Source organism: Grampus griseus, assembly GCF_964374135.1.
Source record: "Grampus griseus genome assembly, chromosome: 6".
NCBI classification, from domain to species: Eukaryota; Metazoa; Chordata; class Mammalia; order Artiodactyla; family Delphinidae; genus Grampus; species Grampus griseus.
In genome coordinates, this window is record NC_139000.1 from 6471816 (window position 1) to 6492118 (window position 20303).

A 20303-nucleotide genomic window follows, 5' to 3' on the forward strand; every position below is an offset into this window, starting at 1 on the left:
ACATTTCGGCCCCGCCCCCCCCCCCCCCCGCCCTTTCCCGAGTTCAGGGTAAAGGGTCCACGGCAGCCGAAGAAGAGGCGGCAGAGGCACGAGGAGATGCCCAGCCAGGAGAGCAGCTTTCAAGCAGCACAGCACTGTTGTCCCAGTAAAGAAAAGCACCACTCCACACTGGCGAAGGCCTTTCCAGTACAGGGGTTCACCCTTTTATTTTTGACTGAAAATGCCCCCTAAGGAGGAGCCACAAGGCACAGCCGAGAGGGAAGCTCCAGGCCTCTCCCCTCCCTGCAGGCTGTGGTGACGGTCACGTTAAGGGCCCCAGGGCCCCATCTCCAAATAGCACCCGGAACGTGGACATCCCATCAACTGCACCGCTCGGCAGGCACCACGTAGGCTCAGCGCAGGCAGGAGGGTGCTGAGGGCCGCAGGCTCCACGGGCCCAGCTCCGCTCCCCTCCCCTCTGGAGGTATAAGGTCCTCGGCAACCGCTTTAGTGGTTACTCTCTTCCTCTTACGCCAGCCAGGCCTGTGGCAGGAAGGCCAGGTGCTGTTACTGGAGAGCAGGGAGTCTCACTTCTGATGGGACCGCCGGATTCCCACGAGGCGAGCATCGGAGGCCCAGGGGTCGCATGGGTCCACAGGGCCCAGTCCCCGCCGCTCACTCCGGCCTCGCTGCCCCATTCAGTGGCACCCCTCCCGACTGGGTCCCCTTATGCCTTTTTAATAAGAGTCTGTATAGTGAGTGGACGGCAGACAGGTATATTTCGTGGCCCCGCTCAGCACCCCCGAACCATCGAGGTTGAGCGTGTGGACCGCGTGCAGCTGCCAGTCCTCCCCCACCCACACTGGTCCCTCTCTCCTGCCAGCCCCGCTCATCTCAGGGCTAAGCTGTACACGTGGTAGATCTCGTCCGGAAGGTTCTCCTGCCGCTCCTGGGCCAGGAGGCTGAGGCCTGCGCTGCGGACGATCCTGTGGACCACATCGAGGTCCCGGCACACGCTGCTGTCCACATCGTCCAGGATCACGCCCTCCTGGGCCATGTTGTCTTTGATGACGATGATGCCGTTGGGGCGGAGGCCCCGCTTGCAGCGCCGCAGGAACTCGGCCAGGTGCTGATCGGTCAGGTGGCCTGGGGGAGGCAGAGGCCGTCACGAGGGAAGGATGCCAGCCCCTCCATGCCACTGCGTGTCCACTTGCTGAGCACTTACTCAGTGCTGAACACACAGGGCCACTGGCTTTCAACAGCCCGGAGGGGTTTACCAAAGCCCATTTTAAGAGGAAACGGGCTCAGAAGTCACCTACCCAAGGGCAATCACAACGTATGCCGCTGGGATTTCACCCTGACTGGGTGACTTCCAGGCCATGCCCAACACCTACACTCCACCCGCCCCTCCTAGGCCTGGATCAGCAGAGTGTACCAAACAGAGTTCCTTCCCTACATCACAACTCCTAACAGGCTTTTCAGGACCACAAAATGCAGGGCAAATCCAGCGTGTTCCCAGCAGCCTGGGCCGCCCACCTGGAGGAGGTGGCCTGCTGCTAGGTGGGCAGCCTGAGGAGAGCACCCTGGGTACGCCTTCAGGCCAAGTGGGTGCAGGACCGGGTGGTAAAGCGGCTCGCTCACTGCGAACGGCAGAGGGGCGGCCAGGGCTCCAACTCTTCCTCTTACTGAAAGCCCTTCTTATGAAAACTCATTTCCACATTCTTTGAATGCAGTAAGTTACTGATAATTAAAACTTTTCAACAACAAAATCTGTCCCCAAATGGGTCACAGCAGGTATTGAGTTGAAACAAAACATGGAAGCAAGTGAACCTTGTAGGTGGAGTCCTGGCGAGTGCAGGGAGGATTCGAGGAATGCCCGCTGGCCGCCCTCTGCAGCAGCGCCAGAGCCTCAGCTCCCACGGCCTCGGGAAGCCCAGCCTCTGCGGTGAGAGACGTGCAGGCAGGCGGAGAAGGGGCGCGGGATGCTCACCTATCACCCACTGGATCCAGATGACGTCGTAAGAGTGCGGCTCCGGGCTGAAGTCCTGGAGGCCGCAGCAGAAGAAGTTCCTCACTCTCTTGCCTTCCTCACCCAGGTAGGTCTTGGCCTTGACCAGAAAGTCCTCTGTCACGTCCACCATGTCCACCACTCCGAAGAGAGGCAAGAGCAGCCTCTTGGTGATCCTTCCGATGCCGGCTCCGCAGTCCAGGGCGTACGAGGTTCCCGTCTTGTTTGGGCCTTCCTGAAAGAGCAGAGAAGGCACAGACTATAAGGAAGGGTTAGAAAGCCACAGGGACCCTGTCACTGCGAAGGGGCCTTTCCTCACGAGCCCCTGACTACTCAGATCAGGCCTGGGCACAGGCCGGCAGCTGGCACCGGTGGGGCCAGCAGTGGGCGTAAGCACAGCACAGCCTTTTCCTGGGCCACATGTTTCTAACGTGAAAGCCAACCTCCACTTAAAGGTGTTAAGTAGGTGCGTTCATCTCCTGTCACTCCTGAGACCCCATTAAAAGGACAGCAGCAGAGAGAGAATAAAGAACTCAAGCAGTGAAAGGATGGAAGAGGGCACTCAGTGAACAAATCTGGGAAGATGGAACGTGGGTGGAGCAGGGGGCAAGCAGCAGCCTCGGTGTTTGCCGAGGGACAGGCAGGGAGGCTCTGGCCACGGCGATGCCAGCCTGGCACAGAGGAGGGTGGCGGGGCGAGGAACGAGAAGCTGTGCTGGCCGAACGGCCAACAGCCACAGCCCAGATGCTTGCAAACACGGCAGGAGAGCAAAGGTTTTGCCTCTGGAAAAATAGAACAGTTTGTGAGGAGACTGCTCCGTTCCGGCACCGAGAGGCCCCAGCGTAACAGCTGCCTCCTGTCGGGTGACCTTGGGGCAAAGCCTGTGAGTCACCCGCCCCACCCGCTCTTCAAGGCCTGGGTCGTGGACACAATGAGGTGACCCTGTGGCGGCGAGTGGGAAGGTGGCGCCCCACGCAGAGCAGGCAGTGCCACCGGCGCCACCGCCTCTCCTCCTGGAGAGCACAGCAGCCCTGCCTACCCTCAGAAACCTCTGCAGGAACTTCCGGGAGCTGGTGATGTCGATGCTGGAGATGTGGCCATACCCCCCGAGCATGCCGTCCACGGTGGCCGGGACCTCCTTCCAGTACGTCTTGGCCTTGGAATAGAATTGTTTCTCGTCCTCTATCACCTCGCTCGTCATGCTGTCACCAGCCACGTCTTTGCTCAGGCACCAGACTCAGCAGCGGTGTCCCTGAATAAAAAAAGGAGGGAAGCAGCCAGGTTGAGGGCCCTGGGCTCCCCGCATGCTTCTGCTGGTCACACGATCCTGCCTGACGCAGAGGAGTGGCCAGTGTCCCCCAACCTGCTTCTACCCATTAGAGGGCATTGCCCCCCGTCTCTTGCATTCAAGTCATTCTGCAAAGCTATCTTCATGTCAGAGCAGGACACCCAGAGTCCTGGCTTCTAGTTCTTTCCTTACCCTACATGACACCTGACTCAGTGGCTTCTGAACCCAAGGTACAGAGAACCCTGATCTACACTTAAGAGAAATGAAAACAAAGCAAGGAACCCAAGCCTCCTACAGCAGACATTCCAGGTGATCCCAGCAGGGCCCGAGGAGCCCCACGCCTCCCTTCCTCCGTCGCAAGCGCAGAAACAAGCTCACTGCGGGGTCCAGTCCACGGTTACCCATGAGCCTGACTCTGTGCCAGGTGCTGTCTGTGAACAGGGAGACGGCCAGGCGGATACACGATCAGGCATGTGTGAGGGCTGCGGAGAGGTACAAGGTGCTGGCAGAGCACAGGTGTCAGGAGAAGGGACACACCAGCTAACATCGAGGATGAGGAAGCGTTCGCTCAGCAACCAGGAAGACAGGCGCGTGCGTTGCCCTTCCAACGGGAAACTCGGGGTCCTAAGGGTCATGTTTGCTAGTTCCGACTTCACACCAAAGAGCAGCGAGCCGGAACTACTCTAGGTTAAGCAGGGAGTGGCCTGAGATGTGTGCTTCTGGAAGGCTGCGTTGGCAGCCGCGTGGGCTACAGGGGAGAGTGAAAGCAGACGGCCGGGCCTTGATGGCAGAGCGGAGGCCCACCGCCAGCGCCACATTCAGCCAGCTGGGCCACACCGCGTAGGGGGTGGAGGGTCACACCTCTCCCGAGGCACCGCGCTCATCTACAGATGCTCGCCGTGCGCAGGGCCGTTCCAGCCGCCGTGAGGCTTGTCCAGATAAGGTTCAACACCCAGAGGCTTACAGCAGGGGAGACAGGGAAGAAATGGAACCAACGAGAACACGAGGCAGAAACGAGGACTCTCGTTGAGCCACAAAGGGCTATGGGAACTTGAGGGGTAGAGTCGTCCCTTCCGAATGGCGGGCGGGGCAGCAGCCAGGAGAAGGCCGGGCCCGGAGGACAAGGAATGCTCTGGAAGGGGACAGGGACAGAGCAGAGGTGGCATGGCACGCGTGCCACACAGAGGGCTGGGGACGGCTGGGCTGGCTGCAGTGTGGACAGAGAAAAGAGTGTGGGAGGTGAGCCCGTCCTGGCAGACGGGGCCTGGAGTACAGCGCCCTGAGTGAGCCTGGGGCCACGGGTCCAGTCTGTCAACAACGCGAAACTGATCAGCTGAGTTTCTGAAGGGCAGGGGGGTGCGGGGACCCAGCCTGCGGGGGCTGAGTGGCGACGGTGCAGGAACGGCAGCGCCGTGCCAGGAGACAAATGGGGGTAGCAGCCACCCATCCTCTGCCCACACGCGTTGCTCACTCTTCGCTGGCCACTGGACCCTCACGACTCACCGCGACCCAGGCACCCCACGAGCCCCGTGTAGGGGAGGGAGGCGATGCACACGGTGGCATCCTACCCAAGGTCAAGGGGCCCGTGCGTTTGCCGAGCCCTGGGCCTTCCCCCGTGAGCAGCTGATTTTCAACACAGGGTTTCACTTACGTGTCACCTCAAAGAGGCCTTCCCTGACCAGTCTAAGGTGCCTTCCTCCAACACGCTTACCCGATGCCCGTGGTTCCTGCCTTCGGAGTGCGTATTTCTAGCTGAAATGACAGTTTACTGACCGTCTGGCCTCCACTAGAATGGAAGCCCCCGAGGTAGGACCTTGCCTTTTCACCACTGCGTCCCGGCACCGAGCCACAGGAGTCCCTCAGTGCAGGGGTGAAAGCCCCCAGTCCCCGAGGAAAGCTGTGCAAGTCTGTGCTCCCGGGGGCTCACTCCGCCCCCTTTACAGTACTCCACGGGGCTGTAGTTAAGTCACTGACCTCCCGGTATGGTCCTCAAAACCAGCTGAAACCCCCGTAAGACCGAGAAGTGCTTTAAGAGCTTCAAGAGAAGTAACAGAAAAGCGCCCTGAGGACAAGCACGGGCCTTCGACACACAACTGAGGGCCCAGAAGCAGCGCAGGGGAACAAAACAAGAAGCGCTGAGGATCTTCACTGCCATGGCTGTAGCTAGCCTCCGACATACACCTGCACTCTGAACTTGTCCTGGAAGACAAGGAACCTTCCAGAAGCAGCAGGACCACCCCAGCCAAACAACTCAGAAATGCTGCTCCCTGACGCAATTCCACTTCTGCCACGGCCAGCCCTTTCCGGAGACGCCAGCCAGCCAGTGGGGGCACCGGGGGAGGGCCTGGCCTGGCTGCTGGGAACAGATGGGAAGGGGGCCGCCGCCTCGTCCCCGGACCCGGCTCCTTCTGTGGACCCGGGCGTTCCCTGGGGACAGGGGTCACACGCGGGCCTTCTGCGGAACAGGAGGGAGCCGACAGCATCCACAGGCCCCACCAGGGTCGCCCTTAGACCTGGGCTTTGCCACTGTTTCCACCCTCCATAGACCCCTTCCACTGTGCCCCCAGAGACCCCTGGCTCCCCCCCCGCTTCAGGTTCTCGAATCAGCTCTCAGACGGATCCCCTCCCTTCCCTGTTCAGGTACAGGGCTTGGGACTCCAATGAGGACGGTTCCAGTTACGGCACCAACCCAAGAGCCCTTCGGGGTGACAGGCTGGGGGGCCTCAGTTCTAAATACTGCCCCCAGCCCTGGCTCACGGCAGCGTCCCACACCTGCGCCCCAGCCCACAGGAGGAAGCGGCGCGCTGCTTGTGAGAAGGAACTCTCGTTCCAGCCTCCAGGAACGTGACAAGCAAAAGCACGTGGAGACCTGCCAGTCCCCAAGAATGCAGATGTGGCACAGTAAGTGTCACCGTAGCTCCCTGAGAACTGACAGGAGAGGGAGCCAGCAGCTTAAATGTTACCATCCACCTTCCTGGGTTTGGGGGCTGCTTACGTGGACGCGGTCTGAAAGGCCAAGTGGGCTCCCCAGCCCCCGCCGACAGGCACCACGGCAACTCTTTCCCAGCCCCTCCGCTGTCACCAGGAAGGACAGCACCAAAGCCGGCCACGCAGCCGTGCTCCCACTCGGACGAGCTGAGCGAGTCCGGCCCTGTCCCCCTCAGGAAGGACAGCACCAAAGCCGGCCACGCAGCCGTGCTCCCACTCGGGCGAGCTCAGCGAGTCCGGCCCCGTCCCCCTCACACGAACTGCTGGCTTTCTATTTGCGTCTATCACCCCACTGGACTGGGAACTCCAGAAAGCAGTGGCGACACCCTGAGATGTATCACTGTATTTCTCCTGCGTCTCATGTAGCTCATAGGTATTCAACAAGTTCCCTTCCGATCAGATGAACAGAATAAATCCGGGGCCAGACGCTTCCCTGGCTGTACTCCCTCTGCCTGTCTGTCTGCCTTCCCTCCCAGGAGGCCCAGGGACGCTAAGTCTACACCATTAGCCTAACACCTGCTGCGAGGTGGGTGTTTACCAACTGGTTTTGCTGAATGAATCGGAGAAAGACCTTTGTGCGGCCAGTCATTCTCCACTTTTAAGAAAATCCTGCAGACAAAAATCAAATCATTCAAACCTGGTATCACTGAAGCCCTTTACTGACGATACAATTTTTTGCTTTACCAAAAGCCTTACAACATGATTCCTTTAAATGTCAAGGTCCCCCGAATAATCCAATTTACAAGAATTCCACTTACGGGTACATTCTAGGAACAAGCCAGGGGAGGCACATCTAGGCCGGGAAATGGCAAGCATAACTCTGACATTTGTCCTAACAGCTTGGATTCATTAGTAAACATGAGTTCTGGGGCCCTGTCTACACTTTGCCTCCCAGAGTCCAGACTGAGGTGGGCAGGAGGTCCCTAGGAGTCAGAGGGAACGGCGGGGCTGTCAGTCAACCCGCAGGAGGTCCTCCTGCACTCTGCCCTGCTGGGATCACAGCAAGGAAGGAGCCACATGGCCGCAGGGACAGGGGAGGGGCCTGGGCGGTCTGGCTTCCTGCACTCTGGGCTAGCTTGGAGGGGAAGTGAGACCCTTTGCTCCTAGGGAACTTCTGCTCCTCAGCAAGTGGAATGTGTCTGTGAATACTTCATGATCATCTGGCCACCTACCCACGCCCCCCTCCAAGGTGTTCAGGGCCACCCCGGCCAGCCGCCCCAGCTATTACTCTGTTCCCAGGATCCATGGAAGAGAATGGGGTTGGAACTGTCACCGTCAGGCTCTGCAGGCTCATCTCGTCCTCATTTACCAGTCTCTAAGGAAAAGCCTGGAAGCATCGGAAGGCACGAGCCCGCTTGATGTTACCTCTTCCTTCCCACACCCTCGTGGACAGGGCCTGTTCTCCCTGGCTCTGTGTGGACAGCCGTTGGACTTCTGAGAATGGCAGGGTGTTCTATGAAAAAGAAAGGGAGGGAGGGAGTAAAGAAGACCAAAAAAAAAAGGGGGGGGGAGCGGGATTTAAAAACAAAGGCTCTGATGGAGTTGAATGAACCGGGTGTGAATCCTGGCTCTGCTTCTCACTGGCTGTGTAAGCGCAGATAAGACACAACCTCAGTTACGTGTCTTTATCTATAAAATGGGAACAGCAACATTGACTTTCTAGGAAAGCTGTGAGGATTAAACGTGGATATACAAGCGTAAAGTGTTCCATACACTGCTGGGCGTGCATTAATCCCCAAAATCTCTGTCAGATGAGATTCTCATCGATTCTCTCCGCCAAGTGTGAAGCCCTAACGAGAAAATGTGCTGAAAGGCCCCCTAAACCAGAGTGCTGGCCACACCTAAGGGATCATGACTGGTACTGCCGGGTGGTCGTTCCAGTGACTCAGCTCCGCCAATCCGCAGAGGGGAGTGAGCTTCCCATCCACGGAAGCATGGAAACCCTGCTGGTTTTGGTGACTCTGTCTGTGATTCTAGGGCTTCTAGTCTCCACCAAAGCATTCTGCGTGTACTTCAACCCTCCCACAGCCCCTAGTTCACAGAGAGAAAAACCATTCCACTCATGGAGTAATGCACACACACAGAAAACCAGGAACAGAACAAGGACGGAATCCAGACTTCTTACTGGGTCAAGGCCCTAGTCCTCCCAGGGGTGCATCCCATCTCACTGGGCAGATTCCATACCTCCAGACCATGTGCAGTACTGCCCAGCCCAACCCGCAAGGCCTCTGCCACCAGCTGGTTCTATCCCTTATTGTACAGAGAAACCACGGTCCAGAGAGAGATCCCACAGTTGACGGGCAGCAAAGCCTGGGCCTTCTGATACGGCAGCCTCTCTGCCAACAGGCTGACCTTGGCTCCAAGGGCTCCTCGCGGCGGGCTGTCTTTTGAGCGGCACCTATGTTGACCCCTAACTGGGGTCGGGTCCAAGGTGAAATATGATAGCAACGCCTATGTAACCGGGCACTACCCTGTGCCCGGCTCTGATCTGAGCATTTTACTCAATCCTCACACCCACCCTCCTAGTGGGTGCTCTCCTTACCCGTTTCTCACAGGGGAAACTGAGGCTCAGAGAGGGAAAGGAACTTGCTGCGGCGGGGGCCGGCGTGGGGGAGTGCCCTGATCAGGCTTGGGGGGCCTCGGCCTTCCTCCTCCCACCCCACCTGGGGCCCAGGGCCGGCCGGCCTGCCGGCGGACCTCCCCGGAGTGCGCACGTGGGGCCCTGCCGGCTCGCGCCCGGGTCACGTGAGGAGCCGGGGCCTCAGGGCGCCCAGGCCGTTGGGGGCCGGGGCCTCCCCTCTCCCGGCGGCCGCCGTCCCCCGCTCCGCCTCGCGCTACTCACCCCACGCGGGGGCTCCTAGGACCCGGGAGAAGAGGACGGGGAAAAGGAAGGGAGGGAGGAGGCGGCGGCGACGGCGGCGGCGGCGGCGAAGACCCCAGCAGCCCCCAGGCAGCTCCACCTAACCTCTACCAGACGCTACACCTCGCGGCGCGCGCCGCCTTTGTCCGCTTACGTCACTTCCGGGCTCCCGGGGGCGGGGCCGCATAGGGCTCCGCCCCGTGGGCTCCGGACCTAACTCGAGTACTGTCCCGGGAAGAGCTTCCAACTCTAAAAAGCCGCAGCGCCGACCCTGTCCCGCCTCCAGCTTGCAGCTCATTAGGAGGCGGCACGGCTGGACTTTTAAAAACGAGCGTTCTGTGGAGTTTCCACTGGGTAAAAAGGGGAGGGGGAGCCTTATGCAAGCCTTAATCCCACCCATAACAATTAATATCTTAAAATCTACAGATCAAAAAGAAAAAAAAAAAGGAAGAAAAATACCCTTGACAGTGCCAAGGGGTTGCCACTCCAAATAAGCAGAGCAAATCCATGAAATTTCTGTTCCCAAAAGGTTGCCCTCCCCTAGGCTCCTGCCATACACAGAAATTCTGGAGCGGTCCCTGAAGCAGCCTTGATGGAAATGAGAGTTTGCAGGTAGGTAGACCTTGTGAACCTTTCCAAGCCTCGGTCTCCACTTCTGCCAGATAGATGGGATGCTCTGAGGGTTAAATTTGTGCCCTGTGCTTGGAGCCCGCTCTCAGTAAATAGAAGCTGACTCATAATATTCGTCATAATATTCATCTATGTCATAATATTCACAATATTCATCATAAGTTCTTTTTTCCTGAACTGACATCCTGGCTTAGATTTACAGTGCCTTCCTCTGGGCATCGCAAAAAGGAGGGGCTTAAAATGTGTTTGCTCTAATGAAGAGAAAGCTATGGGGGGGGTGCCCTGAAAAGCCCCACCTGCTTTTGAGTCCCCCAAATCTGTCCGTATTATGTGGCATCCTCGCTAGGGCACTGCAGGTCAGACTTGGTTCCCCTGGCCTGGGCTCCTCTCCCAAGCTTCATTTTCCATGTCACTATGGCAAGGGGATAAATCTTGGGCAATCTCAATCTGGAGGTTTCTATAATCTTTGGGGGGCAGCTCTGAGCCTAGCTTTTTTAGGGGTGCCTAAAAATCCACCCCTACCTTTTTTTCCTGTCAATGGAAGACAAACTCCCTTCCCTACACCTGGACTCCAAGGCCTTTCCAGGTCTGGCCAGTCCACTAACCTCAAAGCCTCTTGCATCTCTGAATTCCCAAGCCTCGCACATAGTAGATGCTCAATAAATGTCATCTATGTAGTCTGGTGTTCCTCATCCATTTTTTAAAAACTCACAAACACTTAAAATAGATATAAAAATTTCTCACCTTCCCCACTCAATATTCTGTCTTCCCAAGGAGGTATGCCCTTCCATTCCTGGTTGAGGAGTATTTTCGGAAATGTATTACATTGTCTGGGATGCCTCCTCCAGGCAGACATCTTGTAATTTGAATTCCAAAGTCATTTTCAAATTGTAAAATCCTCCCAGGCCAGTGAAATTACTGGTCCAAACTACACTCATCCCCCACTCAAGTTTTACAATACAAGCTTTTTCCCTGCGCCCTCCTAGCCAAGAGTCACAGGTGGAGCCCAACAGTCCATTTTACCGTGGAGCCCTGAGAAAGGAGAGATTTATCCAGCACCACACAGCAAGCAGGAACAGAGCATGGACTCACAACTGGTTCCTCATAGTCTCCAGGCCCACCGCATTCTTACTACCCAGTCTTCTAGTGGAAGTTCCACCTCCAAACCCACCCAGCCCAAACATGACCCACCTGAGCCTCCCGGATCCAGAGAGGGTAGCTGAACCCAGGGCCCTCCATCCCCGGCTTGGGCCTGGCTGCCCTGGCCAGGAGTCCCACGCTCCCTTGTGACTGCAGCCTTGGCATCCTGAGCACAACAGCCCCGCCCTCTTCCCCCCAGCCTCAGTGCCCACTTCACCTTGGGCGAGGGGTGGATCATAATGACCCTGAAGAGGCCATGGAGGCAGCAGGGAGGGGCCAGCAGAGGGACCAAGCCGGGAAGACGGGCTCTTCCAAGGAGCAGCCCACCTGGTAGGGGGCTCTAACTTCAGGGGACCGTCTCCGGCCCCGCCCCAAAGCCCCACTAGGGTGAATGTGACACTAGAAACCAGCTCAGAGCTGACAACAATCTGGGAGTGGGGTGTGGTAGGGAGGAAGCAGGCTCTGAGATGCCAGTGTCAGAAATGGGGGGCGGGGGGCTTCCCTGGTGGCGCAGTGGTTGAGAGTCCGCCTGCCGATGCAGGGGACACGGGTTCATGGCCCGGTCCGGGAAGATCCCACATGCCGCGGAGCAGCTGGGCCCGTGAGCCATGGCCGCTGAGCCTGCATGTCTGGAGCCTGTGCTCTGCGGCGGGAGAGGCCACAACAGTGAGAGGCTCGAATACCGCAAAAAAAAAAAAAAAAAAGAAAGAAAAGAAAAGAAATGGGGGGCGGAACTGGGGCTCTGTCTCCCAAAGGGGGAGTTTGTTAAAAATATGTCTTGCCCCACCCCAGACCTCTGAATCGGAATCTGGGGCATCTGTATTTTCACTAAGCTCCCACCCAAGGGACTCTGGGGTTCCAGAAGGAATGGGCAGCTGCAGGGCAGGTCACCCTTTCAAGCTGGTTCCAGGTTTCCAACTCCCACCTCAGCGCTAATAACAGTAACAGCACGTTGAACACTCCAGATGCAAGTGCTCTCTACCACGTGGTGCTGTTTCATTCTCACAAAGGAGCAGGCGCTGGGTTGTCCCCATTCTGCAGATGAGGGCACTGAGAGCAGTTAATTAATTGGCTTGCCCAAGGGTACAGCTAATAAGTAGTGGAGCTGAGACTAAATCCTAAATAATAATTTTAAAATATAATAACAACAGCACAGCTAGGCTTCCTTGAGCACGTACAACGTGCCTGTCATTATTCTAAGCCATTTAAACGTCACAGTAACTCAAAAAGTGCGTACTCTCACCGTCACCGTTTTTCGGTGGGATGAGGAAACAGAGGATCGGGACGCTCAAGCCTGAAGCCACTTACTGTCTGGCGAGCCAGTGGTAGTAGCCCCGAGCCACGCTGCCCCGCTCCGGGCGCTACGGCCTGGAGGCGGGTCTACGCCCTCCTCTCCACTTCACACGGCACCGCCCCCACTGGCTTGAGGATGCCCTGGGCTGAGCGCAGGGCCAGACATGCCCCGGCGTCGGCCCAGCTCCTGTGCCCAGCAGATGGCGCCCGAGGGGCTCCCCGGCGGTGGCGATCGCAGACGGAGAGACCCGCTGCTGCCGAGGCTGCTGCTGCCCGAGCTCCGAGCAGCCTCTGGCGCGGGGGCCTCCGGGGGCTCCAGGGCTTCGGAGGGCGGCGCCGAGTGGTGGGAGGCCCCCGCGTGTGAGTCCTCGCCCTCGGATCCCGGGGTGGGCGTCAGGTGCCCCCGGTCGCGCCTGCCCGTCCTGCCCACCGTGGCCTAGCGGGCGGCCCGGAACCGACCAAGGGCTGAGGTCGCTGCTGCTGCCGCCCACGCTCTTGGCCGGCGAGGCCCGGGAACCGGCGCCCCGGGCCTGGACAGTGCGAGGAACCCCGCAGGGGCTCGGCCAGGGAGAACCCCGACTCTTTGGGCGACCTCCTAGGAGAGTTCCTCCCCGGCCGGTCCCAGCAGTTCCTGCGCCAGCTCAGGGCTGAGTCTGCGAAGCAGCCGCGACCACCGAGTGAGGCCCCTACGGCCCCCACGGGGGGGCTGAGTCATTTCCGGTGGGGGTCCCACCACCTGGCGTAGAATAATGGCAGTGTTAGCAGAGTATGCCCGGCAGAGTCCTGGCGATGGCAACCACCCCTTGAGGGCGGGTCTACCACTGCCCCTATTGTACAGATGAGTAAACTGAGGCCCAAGGCCATGCAACCAGGAAAAGCCTGGTAAGGATTGTCCCCAAGAGAACACTCAGAACTATTTCCACCTCTTCCTGGCTCCCAGCATCCTCACCATCACAACATCAAAGGGGTGTGTCAGAACACTCTGGAAGTCCTCCGCAGTGTCCCTGCTACTCCTTCCTCCCAGACCTGGGGTGTCAGTGACCTGCTGGTGGGAACAGGGTTGTCATCAATGCTCTGACTATGGGGGATCCTGATCGCTCATGCCAGGTGTGGCCTATTTGTCTTCAAGGGGCCAGTCATTGTACTTCAAGAAGAGTCTTAAGAAGATTTTGCTCCATCAGATACCTGCCCTCTCCTTCAGGAGAGATCACTCTCAATTCACCACGGTCGAGAAGACCAATCAGTGCGTTATGGGAGGATGGGGTAGGGGAGTGGGGAGAAAGGGCATTTCTTTCCTTCCTTTCTTTCCTCTACATTTCACCCATGAATGTATCCATCTGTCCACCTGTTCACCCATCTGTGTGTCCATCCATGAATCAGGTCTTCTCCCAACCTGTTCAAGGATCGTCCATCAACATCTATGAATCCATCCACCCATGAATCAGGTCTTCTACCAACACCTTCATAATTCATCGATGAATCCATTCATATATTCATTCTCCCATTCACCCATTCATCCTTGCATACATCTTATCTGTGAACCAGGTCTTCTAAAACCTATTCATGAATCTCTCCATCCATCCATCCACCCATGAATCAGGTCTCCTATTGATCCATTAATCCACGTATCCCTCCATCCAGCCAGCCAGTCAGTCATCCAGCTATCCCCAAATTCCCACAATTCTATCCATCTACCCATGAATCCAGTGATCAATCATCTACCAATCCTTCCATCCACCTGTAAGTCCAGGATGCTATCCATTTTTAGTCTTGAAGCCACGTACAAGTCTACACACTCAACTACATAATCATTCACCCACCTATGCATCCATACATGTGCCCATCCTCCTAAGATCCAATCCTTGTATTAAGACCTCTTCGGGAATTCCCTGGCGGTCCAGTGGTTAGGACTCGGTGCTTTCACTGCTGTGGCCCAGGTTCAATCCCCGATTCAGGAACTAAGATCCTGCAAGCCACGCAGTGCGGTCAAAAAAAAAAAAAGACCTTTTCATTAATTCATCTATCTGTCCACCCAGCTACCCAGTCTTCCATCCTTTCACACAACCCACCATTCATTCATCCATTTCTTCCTCTAACCTTTACTAGCTTTTACTATATGTCAAATATCGGGGGAAGTAAAATAAGGGATGGGGGTAGGAAGAGCCTGGGCATTAGAGCTTAACTGGGCCTAGATGCTGTAGCTCTAATGGAGGGGGAAAAGAATACAGAAATAATTCCTCCTGCTTAAACAGGCTTAAACATGGATGAAAGGTGAAGAGCATTGCCCATGAGTTTAAAGACCAGGGAGAGGAAATACACTAGACCTGCCATTCCTTCTCATCCTGGACCCATGGCAGACAGTACTAACTGGTTACAGCACTTTTCCCCCACTGAGCCTCAGAACCCTTCCTGACACAGTGCTCCAGGCAGACACCACCAGTGGATCAGAGCAGGTGCCAGAAATGAAACACATTTGCCAACCCAGGAACTTTAAATCAATCAGACCAAATAAACACACTACTTCTCATAAGATATAATAAATAAGAGTGTGGAACTCATTATCTTGAATGTAAGCAACAACAGTGTTTCACATTCAGGAGCTAATTCTTGAGCACTTTAAGGTGTGTGGGGTTCCCTAGTAGGCCCTGCTGGGGACAGCTGGGTGCATTAGAACACGCTCCAGCAGCATTTGAGAGGAGAAGCTGAGATTTCAGCCCAGTGGGCAGAGCTGGGGCAAGCCTTTGGCTGGTCCTGAGGCCAGCACCAAGCGGGCATGGATAAGCAAACAGCTGTTGCATAACTAGGTCCCAACGCCTGTAGCCGACACTGTCTTGGCCATCTCCTGGATGCCTGGCTCTTCAATGGGCTTATGAAAAGCGTCCCCTCTGTGTCCAAACGGACATAAAGATGTGGACAGATACATGGAGTCAGATATATCAATAAGCATTGTACGTAAGGTCAAATGTGGCATTTCTGAATAACAGAGCTGTGGATGAATGAAGCAAGCCCTCCTGCAGCCTTGCTCTGGAGGCTGAAATTAATCAACGTCACCATAACAGATCCCCTTCATTGCGCACAGGCCCCTTGCCAGGCCCTGTACCAGATGCCTCACGTAAGTTAGTTGATACTCACCAGACTCTTATAAGGATGCTATTATCGTGTCTGCAATACATAGTACATAATTTAAAAGGGAAAACTGTAAAATGGAGACTTGAGGGCAGTCTGCCCCATGTCGCAGGACTGGGAAGGGGCATAATTGAAATTGACGATTATAAGGACAGTTCTCAGTTAGAGATGCTTACCCTTGGCCCTGCAGACCCTGGCCTGGGTGGTGGTGCGGGGGACGGTGCTTTTCAGTCCCTGTCATCGCTTCACAACCCTGTATGGTGGGCACAACAATGATCCCCATTTTACAGACAAAGAAACTCAGGCTCAACAGAGTCAGAATTGAAACCCAGGACTGCCTGACTCCGGAGTTCATCTCCTTATTTTCTCTGCTGAATTGCTTGATATATAAGAGAACTGGCTCTGGAACCAGAATTCACATCTCGGCTCCACCCCTAACCAGCTGTGCGATCTTGGGCAAGTTGCAAAAAACGAAAAACAAAAACGCTCTGTGCCTCAGTTTCCTCATCTGTAAAATGGGAATGATAATCGTGTTTCACAGAGTCGTGTGGGTTTGGTGGGCTGATGCCTGTTACAAGCCATTGACTGAAGGGCAGGAAGTGCTCAGGGGAGGCCAGATGCGGTTGTCAGGATCCCACAGGGAGCTCTGGCCTGGTGGATGTGTGTTGTCAGGGTGGCATGAGGGGCTGGGGCCTCAGGCCCTGGTCCTCCCCTGCCCTTCTCATCTCTCTCACCAGGCCCCACACTACACAGGCCCCCAAGCTCAAGGCCGTGCTCACCCACAGCTCCTCGGGGGAAGGCTCAGGGCACCGCAGGCGGTGTTGCCCTTTCTGCGTGCAGTTTGCAGATGAGACGCTACGGTACACAGCGCTCCGCTACTGGGAACGCAGCTGTGCAGGTGAGCAGACAGCAAGGGAAGCTCCAGGACTCCAGAAAGTTCCAGCCTGAAACCTGAAGAGCAGAGGCTGTGGCCCTGGGTCCTGGGAGTTAGGGGCCGGCCAAAAAGCCCAAGAGACCATTGATCCTGTGGAGGAGGCCCTTGAACTGGCCTCTCCGGAGGCTGTTAGGGTGACCCTCAAGGACCAAGTAGAGGGTCTGAGGTCCAGCAGAGATGTCCCAAGGCTGCAGCTGTGGCCCAGGAAACAGTGGCTGTCCAGGCCTGGCCCCCACGGAAGGATTTCTCACTGCCAAGGGTTCCCACACGCTGTATCTGCCCACCTTGGAACCCACAACCTCAGCCTGCAGACCCCGCACATGGCCTCCAGGGGCTGGAGAAGGTAGGAACAAAGGCACCCGAAGCATCCTTTTCCCATATCCCTGAAGGCAGACCTCAGAGGCCTGGCTTGGGAGGTGCCCAGAAAGTTCTAGAAGGTCACGCCTCCACGGAAGGCTGGCACTGCCTGGTCCAGCAAAGAAGCTAGGAACCAACCACCAGGCCCAGGTTCCCAGGCAGAGCTTTGTTCGTGTTGGCACAGTTTCCAGTGTTTTCTGAAGTGGGTGTCAAGCGGTGGGAAGAATACACGTCTTTGCTCTGGTACGATCTTTCCTAAGGCCCGCTTTCCCCATCTGCCCAGCCCCTTCTCTTCTCAGGATCCAGCAGTCCAACAGCCTCATCTATTTATTAAGCACCGACTGTGTGCGCTTTCAGGGATCGGCTGCCCCAAAGCCTCGCTGGGGGCAAAGCCCCCAAAATCCAGGGCCTTGGCGGATTCAGAAGGAGCCCGACCCATCCCCCTCAGGGTCACAGGAAGTTGGAGGTGGAAGCTGCAGTTCTGCCCAACTTCTGGTTGTTCGATGGGGCAGCCAAGGCCCTGAGGGCAGATGACACAGCAGCTGAAAAGAGACGCCAGGGTGCCCCCTGGCCACCCCTGGGAATCCAAGGAGAGGGAGCACCTGGAGAAAGTTTCTTGGGAATGGCCGTTGGCTGGCCCGGGAGACACTTCCTTGACAGCCACTGGGCTGCGGTCATACCCCAGAACACCAGAGTGGAGCTCAGCGGCTGCTTCCCAGCCCTTTCCATCCTGAGGAATTCGGGGTTCCTGGCCAGCCGGAGGGGCAGCTGTTGGACAGGAAACACCCTCCATCCCCATAGGATTCTCAGCATCGTCTCTTGGATTTACATGGTGGCACGACTGGCCTTCCGACTGTGGGAAATGGGGCCCATGTTGGGCTAAAGCAGGAGTGGGGGTGTGGGGAGGGGGAAGGGGGCACAGCTTCGGTGATAGAGGCAGAAACAGTCATGCAGGATAGTTTTAAAACCAGAGCCTTCCCTGGAGGCAGCCAGAAGGCCCTGGGAGCCTTGGGTTGCCATGGAGACGGGACTCTGCCAGCTCTTGCCTGCCAGAGGGAGGAGGGGGGGGTATAGGTGCCCCGCCTGGGTAGAGATCTCACCCGTGCTCTCCCTCCTCCAGTCCGGCAGGGCATCCTCGAGAACAGGACAGCCAGCGGGTCAGCAGCATCGGAGCAGGTGTTCGGGAGTGTCGGGAGATGGCTGGAGAGTTTGCCCAAAGCCCTGTATCCCAGGGCCAAGGAGGACACCACAGCCAACTCATTCAGCTGGGACTCCCATGGCCTGTGAGGCCTTGTGGAAGGGGATGGGATTCATGCATCTCCCCATCCTGTAAACCTCCCGGTCCAGCTGTGGTCTGGGCCCTTGAGGGCTCTGCCAGCCATGGGTGGACCTGGGACTCAGGGTCCACACAGTTCATGGGCTCCTGTCCCCCTTAGGTCCACCCTGGAGCCGAAGGACCACCTCTCTGAGGACACCTCTCTGAACAGCAGCCTGCCCTTCATCCCCAGGCCCACCACCTAGAGGCAGCGGAGCGGGGGCACCTCAAAACCTTTCTGGAGCAGGTGGGCAAATCGCCCTGTTCCTGGAGCCGGAAGCTAGTGAGCAACTGCTGGCAGCCAGCCACCTGGAGCCCCCCTGCCTGGTGGGGGTTGGTGCCCAGTGGGGTGGCCAGGGCTCTGGGTGAAACCCCCGTATGTGCTCGGCTAAGGGGTGGGCTCTCAGGCCAGGCTGCCTGGGTTCAGATCGCAAGCTCCGAACTTTCGAACGGTGGGGTCTTTTTCGTGTCAGTTTCCGCATCTGTAAAATGGGGCTGACCACAGTGCCTGCCCCCTCGGGCTGTGGTGTAGAATCCCCCTGGGCCCAGGGAACCCCATCTCCTGCCCAGAGACCCCCCAAACGCCCAGCTGGTCCCCCTTCTCGCCTTAGGAGTCCTTCCTGCCCAGCTTGGTGTTGCGCACACGGTCCTGAAACAAGGCCGCCCTAAGGGGCACCAGCTTCCCCTGCCGTCAACATCACGTCGCGCTCAGAGGTGAGTGGCTGCTGGTGCCCAAGCCCAGGTGTGGACACGGGGGAGGGGTGAGGAGAGGCCTTCCCTGACCCACAAATAAACGCACATTCCCGGTGGCTGGTATCTGCCGTCAGGGCTCACCTTACAAACCTCTCCTAGTTGCTGGTCTTTGGGGGTCCTGGGCCAGGGGGAGGGCTGGGGCGGAGTCACAGCTGGGATGAAGATGGGGGGGCAAGGCATCTTCAGGGGTCAGGCTTGTTCCAAATGAGCCCCTCTTCTGGGAGGTGGGAGACCCTGCCACACATCTCAAACCTGGGACCAAGCCTCTGTCAACCTAGATCAGCCCACACCTGAAACAGGCACCTGCCCCAACCTCCCCCAGCCCAGCCTCCATCTTTGATGGGAACCAAAGGCTGCTTGCGGACCTCCCCTGTGGGGTGAGGGCATCCAGACTGTGGCCAAAGGGACAAACATTTGTCTTCTGTGTTCCCAGGCCAGAGTCTTATCCCTGGAGGGCAAGCATCTGGGTAGGCAGGGGTCAGATGTTTCTCTCCCACTTAGGGGGGCAGTGTTCAGGGTCACACAGGTGGTGGCACAAGACAAGGTGGCAGGAACTGCCTGGAGCTTTTCCGACCGCTGCACTGACCCAGCAGTTCCACCCCCATTTGCCTGTCTGCCGGGTTTGGCCCTGCCACACACCTGCGTTCCAACTGCTGGGCAAAGTTTGGGCCCCTCCCCTCTCTCCTAGAAGCAGCGCTTTGGCTCCAACCCCTCGCCAAGGCCGGGATCGAGGTCTTTATCGCCACCTCCTGGCCAGTGAAGAAACAGCCACGGAATCCACACCCAGGCGCAGTGCTGAATAGCAAAGGCTGGGATTTGGGTTGGACCGGCCGTGGGGATTTTAGGGCCAGGACGGGTTGTGGATGGGGGAGAACTGTTTCGAAGGAGGGCCCTGGCTCCAGAAAAGGCCACGGATCTACCAACCCTGTGGGGATGGGTGGGAGCAGTGCTACCATTCCCCTTCACTGGGGAGTGTAGTGGGATTCCGATCCCTGGGATGACCTATCCCCTCCATCCCCACTTTCTGGACTTTCACTCCTCCCCCACTGCCCCCCGGAATACTCATATTTCCTGGAGAGCCTGCGGGTCCCGGAAGAGGCCTCATTTTACTGCACCTTTTCTTCGTGGCCTTGCACAGCCCACCTGGCCCTCTCCGAGCCTCAGTTTCCCCCGGCAGAGCCGCGGCGGACCCCAAACCGGCCACCGGCTGCAGCGTCGCGCCGCGCCCACGCGGGGGCAGTGTTGGCCTGGCTTTGGCGCCGCCCGGCGCGGCCGAAACTTCTCAGCCTCTTGCTAAAGGGTCGGAAACTTTTCCCCTCGCGCGGCGCTCGCGTCTCCGGCCCTGCGCCGCGCCGCCTCCTTCCACCTGCCCGAGTTCGCTGCCGGACCGCGGGGCGGGGAGGGGAGGCTCCCCAACCCCCAACTTCTCTTTCTCGCTTTTCGTTGTTCAACCAAAATACTGCTAAGCTTGCAACAGCGCCGTCAGCCACGAGCACTGAAGATTGAGTCCCGCGTGCAGCGCACAGCGGCGGGGGGCGGCCCTGCGGCGTCGGGGCTTCCAAAGCGGGGCGGCCGGACAGCGGCCTCCCGGCGGGGACCTGCCCGGTGGGCTGGGGATGGGGGCCCGGCGGG

At 57.7% G+C, this 20303-nt stretch overlaps 2 protein-coding genes across 6 annotated transcripts; one reads left to right on the forward strand and one right to left on the reverse strand.

Moving 5' to 3' along the window:
- Positions 1 to 233: 233 nt before the first annotated feature.
- Positions 234 to 9242, reverse strand: NTMT1 (N-terminal Xaa-Pro-Lys N-methyltransferase 1). Of its 5 annotated transcripts, none has more exons than XM_082657043.1 (5): positions 9106 to 9242; positions 7629 to 7716; positions 3091 to 3239; positions 1970 to 2222; positions 234 to 1125 (listed from the first exon to the last, which is right to left on the reverse strand). In XM_082657043.1, exons 4-5 carry the CDS (start codon positions 2118 to 2120, stop codon positions 869 to 871), a joined length of 408 nt encoding a protein of 135 aa, XP_082513169.1. In that variant the 5' UTR covers positions 2121 to 2222; positions 3091 to 3239; positions 7629 to 7716; positions 9106 to 9242; the 3' UTR covers positions 234 to 868. The 5 variants fall into 5 exon arrangements, with proteins under 5 accessions (XP_082513169.1, XP_082513166.1, XP_082513167.1 ...); XM_082657040.1 differs by having other exon boundaries at positions 3027 to 3239; XM_082657041.1 differs by having other exon boundaries at positions 3027 to 3239; positions 7573 to 7716.
- Positions 9243 to 12350: 3108 nt separating this feature from the next.
- On the forward strand, positions 12351 to 19968 carry LOC309823743 (uncharacterized protein C9orf50; the record flags this gene model as incomplete). Its single annotated transcript, XM_082656276.1, is given in 13 exon segments — positions 12351 to 12623; positions 12627 to 12650; positions 12652 to 12714; positions 12716 to 12877; positions 13039 to 13217; positions 13316 to 13429; positions 16050 to 16210; positions 17724 to 17882; positions 18125 to 18201; positions 18530 to 18556; positions 18559 to 18632; positions 18994 to 19048; positions 19849 to 19968. Coding segments are annotated over 13 exon segments (1488 nt in total).
- Positions 19969 to 20303: the final 335 nt, after the last annotated feature.

Excerpts from the sequence above, each read along its gene's own strand:
- NTMT1 (XM_082657040.1), bottom strand. The coding sequence starts at position 3,188 with ATGACGAGCGAGGTGATAGAGGACGAGAAACAATTCTATTCCAAGGCC. Across the intron at positions 2,223-3,026 it reads TCCTGCAGAGGTTTCTGAGG|GAAGGCCCAAACAAGACGGG; the intron begins GTAGGCAGGGCT and ends CTGCTCTTTCAG. Across the intron at positions 1,126-1,969 it reads CTGGATCCAGTGGGTGATAG|GCCACCTGACCGATCAGCAC; the intron begins GTGAGCATCCCG and ends TGCCTCCCCCAG.